At 42.8% G+C, this 7,914-nt stretch overlaps 1 protein-coding gene across 1 annotated transcript; it reads left to right on the plus strand.

Annotated features, from left to right (window-relative positions):
* Window positions 1–902: 902 nt before the first annotated feature.
* On the plus strand, window positions 903–6,238 carry LOC120054397 (lens fiber membrane intrinsic protein-like). Its single transcript, XM_039001811.1, has 4 exons — window positions 903–1,080; window positions 3,401–3,541; window positions 3,982–4,116; window positions 6,171–6,238. The coding sequence occupies exons 1-4, from the start codon at window positions 903–905 to the stop codon at window positions 6,236–6,238; spliced, it is 522 nt and encodes a 173-aa protein (XP_038857739.1).
* Window positions 6,239–7,914: the final 1,676 nt, after the last annotated feature.

Raw genomic sequence — 7,914 nt, forward strand, 5'->3', positions numbered from 1 at the left:
CACAGAGCAACATGCTGACACAGATCTATTGCTCAGTATTAGGAGATTAGTTGTGATGCGCTGGGGGAATTAGTTGGAAACAATGGTTTGAAATCAGCCTGTACAGCACTCTCATTGACATGCAGTCCTTTTGGTTAAGTGCTTTGTTTGGTTTGGCAAAATGTGCAGGTTTTTGCTTTTGTTCTTGGTGGCTCTTGATCAGATAGGTGGAAATATGCGTTCAAAAAATGTTTAAATGACATTTTAATGGATTAGAAATGGAGTTTCAACTTGAGCAATCTTTTTTTGCAAAGATGCTTTGCATGGTGACTAGAAGTGCAGTTGTTGTTGGCGTGCTTATATTTGGGTAGGTGTCACAACCACATGCCATTAAAACTTGACGTATCCGCTCTAAAGCCTAAAAGGTGTTAGGGTTGACTTCCAAATGAATGCCCTGCTTGAACTTCAAAAAATGCATCCTTCCTTCAGTTCTTCCTTCAAGCTTTCGCCTATGAAAGTATGTCAGATAAGACCCAAGGAAAGATGCATTTCATAACATTGAGCTCAAGGCTGTTTGCAATGCCACCGTTGTAATATTCACCCCAACACATGTCCACCCGTGCCCCCCCCCCAGCATTTCTTTTGTTTCTTCCTCACCCAGTCTTCTATCCAATGTATGCCATAAATTCAAAGCATGGTTCCTTCCTTCTGATCTGTTATACAAACAGTTGGTAAAAACTCAACACATGCTACACTTTTTAAAAGTAACAAATGTTATCCTAAACTTCTAGATGATTTTGTTCAAGCTTGTATATGGTTAGAGTGATACATAGTGATTAACTCTTTCAAATCATTTTTTTTTTTTTACCTCAAAACAGTTGCGGTGCATTTCGGAGGACTGTGCTATCCCAGGCTTCTCCTTGATGCTGTACACTTTAGCAGGAGGGGGCACACTCTGTGGTGTGGCCGCCCTCGTGCTCCTCATAGTCTCCACGGCGACCGACTTCTGGATGCAGTACCGCTACTCAGGTGCCTCGGCCAACCAGGGCCTCTGGAGGTTTTGCATCAATCACAAGTGCCATGCCCACACCAACACTGTGGGTGAGTAGTACAATCTACCTTTAACTAATCATTTAGGATCCACTCTATGAATTGTTCTTACTTTGAGGGGATTTTGGCATGCAAATAAGAGCATGCTACCTGGGGTCCATTGATTCTCAGTGCTTTTTTGTTGTCAATGCTAATGTGGCTAAGGCAGATAGTGGCTATGGTTATTTATAAGCTGGGTGGTTTTGAGCCCTGAATGCTGATTGGTTGACAGCCGTGGAATATGAGACCGTATACCACGGGTATGACAAAACATTTATTTTTACTGCTCTAATTATGTTGGAAACCAGTTTATAATGGCAATAAGACACTTTGGGAATTTGTGGTATATTGCCAATATACCACGGCTAAGTGCCGTGTTCAGGCACTCCGCGTTGCATATGAACAGTCCTTCGCCGTGGTATATTGGCCATATACCACACCTCCTCAGGCCTTATTGCTTAAATATACATGATTTTTCTTGGCCCATAAACTACTTTCAAGGTAAGGAACTACAAAGTAATTTTGTATTTTTGGTGAACTACCCCTTTAACCTCAACTCTTGTGATCAAGAGCCATATATTTAGAATATATGGCTCTGTTTTTGGCCTAACCACTAAAACTGACCCTGAACGATAACGATTATGAATAGCCTATAGAGATACTGTAAGTTGAGTCAAATTATAGATACACAAAACTGCTATTTGGATTTTATGAATCACACATAACTACAATACACATGTAGGCCTACATACCAACCTATAAATAAAACACTTTTGATAGCTACAAAGGAGATTTCTTACCAATGTTAATATAGTAAAGTGTTCGGACCCCTTGGCTTTTTCCAAATTTTGTTACGTTATAGCCTTATTCTAAAAATGGATTAAATAGTTACCCCCAATCTACACACAATACCCGATAATGACAAAGCAAAAATAGTTTTTAATATTTTTTTTGCGAATGTATTAAAAAAAGTGAAATCACATTTACAGTAATCAGACCCTTTACTCAGTACTTTGTTGAAGCACCTTTAGCAGCGATTACAGCCTCGAGTCTTCTTGGGTATGACGCTACAACCTTGGCACACCTGTATTTGAGGAGTTTCTCCCATTCTTCTCTGCAGGTCCTGTCAAGCTCTGTCAGGTTGGATGGGGAGCGTCGCTGCACAGCTATTTTCAGGTTTCTCCAGAGATGTTCGATCGGGTTCAAGTCCGGGCTCTGGTTGGGCCACTCAAGGACATTGAGACTTGTCCCAAAGCCACTCCTTTATTGTCTTGGCTGCGTGTTAGGGGTTGTTGTCCTGTTGGAAGGTGAACCTTCGCCGCAGTCTGAGGTCCTTAGTGCTCTGGAGCAGGTTTTCATCAAGGATCTCTCTGTACTTTGCTCCATTTATATTTCCCTCGATCTTGACTAGTCTCCCAGTCCCTGCCACTGAAAAACATCCCCACAGCATGATGCTGCCACCACCATGCTTCACCGTAGGGATGGTGCCAGGTTTCCTCCAGACGGTTTCATCAGACCAGAGAATCTTGTTTCTCATGGTCTGAGAGTCCTTTAGGTGCCTTTTGGCAAACTCCAAGCGGGCTGTCATGTGCCTTTTACTGAGGAGTGGCTTCTGTCTGGCCATTCTACTATAAAGGCCTGATTGGTGGAGTGCTACAGAGATGGTTGTCCTTCTGGAAGGTTCTCCCATCTCCACAGAGGAACTCTTGAGCTTTGTCAGTGACCATCGGGTTCTTGCTCACCTCCCTGACCAAGTCCTTCTCCCCCGATTGCTCAGTTTGGCCGGGCGGCCAGCTTTCGGAAGAGTCTTGGTGGTTCCAAACTTCTTCCATTTAAGAATGGGGACCACTATGTTCTTGGGGACCTGCGATGCTGCGAGAAAGGTTTTTGTACTCTAGCCTAGATCTGTGCGTTGATAATCCTGTCTCGGAGCTCTACAGACAATTCCTTTGACCTCATGGCTTGGTTTTTGCTCTGACATGCACTGTCAACTGTGGGACCTTATATAAACAGGTGTGTGCCTTTCCAAATCATGTACAATCAAATGAATTTACCACAGGTGGACTCCAAGTTGTAGAAACGTCTCAAGGATGATCAATGGAAACAGGATGCCACGGAGCTCAATTTCAAGTCTCATAGCAAAGGGTCTGAATAGTTATGTAAATAGGATATTTTAGTTTTTGCTTTGTCATTATGGGGTGTGTAGATGGATGAGGAAAATAATTAATTTAATCTATTTTAGAATAAGGCTGTATTGTAACAAAATGTGGAATGTCAAGGGGTATGAATACTTTCCAAATGCACTGTATATGACGTTGTCCTCCCTGCACAGCCTTCTGGGATGCGACGAGGGCCTTCATGCTGCTGGCCGTGCTGAGCTGCTTCGCTGGCGTGGTGCTGGGCCTGAGTGCCTTCGCCAATGGCACCAAGAGCAGGAGGGTCCGGATGGGGGGCATCGCTCTGCTCCTCTCAGGTAAACACCAGGGGCCGTATTCATAAAGAGTTGCAGAGTAGGAGTGCTGATATAGGATCTGTTTTGGATTTTAGTTCACAATGAATAACATTACATGGACATGGGGGACCTGATCCTAGATCAGCACCTACTCAGATGCTTTATGGATACCGGCCCTTATGTGAAAAGACAGGAAAGGAGAAAGCATGGAAGGCCAACAGGGGGTTTGCCTTGACCTGTCCAGTTCCTTCAAGGAGAAGACACCAGTTTAGACAATGGAAGTAGAAAGTATGGGATAGTGGACCAGTCAGGGAAAAAAAAATATATAATAATCAGGAATTACATTTTGTAGAATTGTATAGACTTGAACAAACATCACCATTATTTAAAAAAAACATCTGTCTTGGCCACATCTACATGTTTCTCTCTTTTGCCCCACCACATTTTCTCTCATCCCTCAGGTTTTCTTGCTCTGTTAGCTCTGGCCATCTACACTGGCGTGACTGTCAACTTTTTTGGCAAGCGCTTCCTCAATTGGCGCTTCTCCTGGTCCTACATCTTAGGTTGGGTGGCCATCATCTTAACCTTCGTTGCTGGTAAACTCCTCTAATAAACCCTTTGGTCTTTAAAGGGATAGTTTGAGATTTTGTCAATTAAAACCCTCTAGAGTCTAAGCGGGGTGGGGGGCTAACATGGAATTGTTTTAAGTTGGTCATAACAAGAATCATTTAGCTATTTGATTTTGAGTTTTAGGACCCCTTAAGTTATCAAATAGTTTTTTATTTTATTTGCCCATAGAAACGCCAGTGGTGGAAAAAGTACCCAATTGCCATACTTGAGTAAAAGTAAAGAGACCTTAACAGAAAATGACTCAAGTAAATGTAAAAATCACCCAGTAAAATACTACTTGAGTAAAAGTAATTTGTTTTAAATATACTTAAGTATCAAAAGTAAATGTAATTGCAAAAAAATAAGTATAAATCATCTCATTCTTTATATTAACCAAACTGCACAATTTTCTTGTTAACTTTTTATGGATAGCCAGGGGCACACTCCAACACTCAGACATAATTTACGAACAAATCATGTGTTTAGTGAGTCTGCAAGATCAGAGGCAGTAGGGATGACCAGGGACATTCTCTTGATAAGTGCGTGAATTGGACCATTTATGTCCTGCTAAGCATTCGAAATGTAACAAGTACTTTTGGGTGTCAGGGAGTAAAAGTTGTCAAAAAATATAAATGGTAAAGTAATGTACAAATACCCCCAAACAACAACTTAAGTAAACTTTACACTACTGAGAAATGCATTGAATAACAGCTTTGTACATGCATAAACAGATAGTCCCCAAAAACATTTTAAAGGAAGTTTGTTCTAGATCTGAAAAATCAGGAAACTTTTTTTAAATTTACATGCATTTAACCTTTTATTTTTGGCACAAAACTACCTTCATATATACTTCCATTCATAAAAAAAAAATCTGGTACCGGTCTACCTCTTCCTAGAGCAAAACAACCGATAAGTACGTGTTAGTGTGTAGCCCAAATGGTTCAGACCCTACAGACAGATGTTGCAGATCAGATGTACTGACTTAGAAGAGTCCCGTGTTCGTGAAAGTCTCATCTTTCCATATAGGGGTCCTAATAGTTTGTGGGCCAAACCGTTCAGACGTTTGTGAGAAGACCGATTTTCGGAATGTCTTATGGTCTGACAAACACAGCTCTAGCTCTGCCACATTTCACCGCAGATGTGGAGGGCGACATCGGCGGATGTAGTGGATTGAGACGCAGCCCATGCAACAAAAAAACCCATCTCTAGCTTAAACTGCTGGATTTTGATGGGGATATCTTTGTTATTATGCAAATTGGATTTCTCAGAACCGCAGACCGACTCTAGGGGGTTAAGCACTTTTTTCTACTTATACAGAGTACATGCAGTTTGAAGGATGTTGAAGGTAGCTTCCGGTAGCTGCTCCTATAGACTTCCAGTCATTGCGCCAATGCTAGTTAACAGTGGCTCCAGAAACTACCTTCAAACTGCACGCAGCCAGAAAAATGGTATCCATGAGTTCATCGGACTTTAATCTCAAACTATCCCTTTGTGTTTAAGATGTTTTGTACATCAGCTACATTACAATATACAAGCTGGTTGAGAGAATGCCAAGTGTGTAAAGCTGTCAACAAGGTAAAGGGTGGCTACTTTGAAGAATTGTTTAATTTTTTTTTGGTTACTACATGATTCCATGTTCATCATTTCATAGTTTTGATGTCTTCTATTATTCTTCAATGTAGAAAAATGTTTTGTTTAAAAAAATGTTTTTGAATGAGTAGGTGTCCAAATGCTTGACTGGTACTGTACAATCTGGTGTTACTGTTGTAGTGGGGTAAGGATCAGCTGCAATCCTTTGATTAGCAACACTCACCATCCTTCAATGTACATACTGTATCTTCTGTGGTTAGGATGGATCCAACTTCTGCCGCCAACGGACAGTGCTGTAGATATTGTGTCTAGGTCCCATGGGTTAGCTGGGTTGCAACTAGCTTTTCAGGCTGTCCAAATTCAGACTTTAAAAGAAGTCCCTCACAGCACAGGCTCTTGGAATATTTTCAATGTTGTGACTCATCCATTTCATTGTTGCTTGATCTTTCAGGTGTGTTCCAACTCTGTGCCTACCAGAAGAACATTTCAGAACCACCTCCTAACGTTCAAGAAAGCTAAATGGAGCACATCTTTTACTTGCACAAAAAAATAAACGATCAACCTCTAGGCTTTACCATTACCATTGACAGCAATGTGACCACAACAAGGGAAACTACCCTTGTCCTTTGGCAAAATCTACTGAACAGAATAAATAGGAATATTTGACTGCGGCCTGGTCTCTTTACTTCATTGCTTACACATATCTTTTGATCTGTTTTCCGGGTAAATGGACAATGAAGCCACATTCCAGGTCACAGAGTGACATCCATAAGCCCGGGGCATGGTTTCAAGCGATGTAAACTCAGGGGGAAAAAGAAAAGTCCCTTTTTCAAGACCCTGTCTTTCAAAGATAATTCGTAAAAATCCAAATATCTTCATTGTAAAGGGTTTAAACACTGTTTCCCATGCTTGTTCAATGAACCATAAACAATTAATGAACATGCACCTGTGGAACGGTCATTAAGACACTAACAGCTTACAGACGGTAGGCAATTAAGGTCACAGTTATGAAAACTTAGGACACTGAAGAGGCCTTTCTACTGACTCTGAAAAACACCAAAATAAAGATGCTCAGGGTCCCTGCTCATCTGCGTGAACGTGCCTTAGGCATGTTACAAGGAGGCATGAGGACTGCAGATGTGGCCAGGGCAATAAATTGCATTGTCCGTACTGTGAGAGGCCTAAGACAGCGCTACAAAGAGACAGGGAGGATAGCTGATTTACCTTGCAGTGGCAGACCACGTGTAACACCTGCACAGGATCGGTACAACCGAACATCACACCTGCGGGACAGGTACAGGATGGCAACAACAACTGCCCGAGTTACACCAGGAACGCACAATCCCTCCATCAGTGCTCAGATTGTACGCAATAGGCTGAGAGAAGCTGGACTGAGGGCTTGTAGGCCTGTTGTAAGGCAGGTCCTCACCAGACATCACCGTCAACAACGTTGCCTATGGGCACAAACCCACCGTCGCTGGACCAGACAGGACTGGGAAAAAGTGCTCTTCACTGACGAGTCACGGTTTTGTCTCACCAGGGGTGATGGTCGGATTCGCGTTTATCATCGAAGGAATGAGCGTTACACCGAGGCCTGTACTCTGGAGTGTGATCGATTTGGAGGTTTAGGGTCCGTTATGGTCTGGGGCGGTGTGTCACAGTATCATCGGACTGAGCTTGTCATTGCGGGCAATCTCAACGCTGTGTGTTACTGGGAAAACATCCCCCTCCCTCATGTGGTACCCTTCCTGCAGGCTCATCCTGACATGACTCTCCAGCATGACAATGCCACACTGCTCGTTCTGTGCGTTATTTCCTGCAAGTGTTCTGCCATGGCCAGCGAAGAGCCCGGATCTCAATCCCATTGAGCACGTCTGGGACCCGCTGGATCGGAGGGTGAGGGCTAGGGCCATTCCCCCCAGAAATGTCCGGGAACTTGCAGGTACCTTGGTGGAAGAGTGGGGTAACATATCACAGCAAGAACTGGCAAATCTGGTGCAGTCCATGAGGAGATGCACTGCAGTACTTAATGCAGCTGGTGGCCACACCAGATACTGACAGTTACTTTTGATTTTGCCCCCCTCTTTGTTCAGGGACACATTATTCTGTTTCTGTTAGTCACATGTCTGTGGAACTTGTTCAGTTTGTCCCAGTTGTTGAATCTTACGTTCATACAAATATTTACACGTTAAGTT

The sequence above is a fragment of the Salvelinus namaycush genome, chromosome 10 (genome assembly GCF_016432855.1).
Source record: "Salvelinus namaycush isolate Seneca chromosome 10, SaNama_1.0, whole genome shotgun sequence".
Classification (NCBI taxonomy): Eukaryota; Metazoa; Chordata; class Actinopteri; order Salmoniformes; family Salmonidae; genus Salvelinus; species Salvelinus namaycush.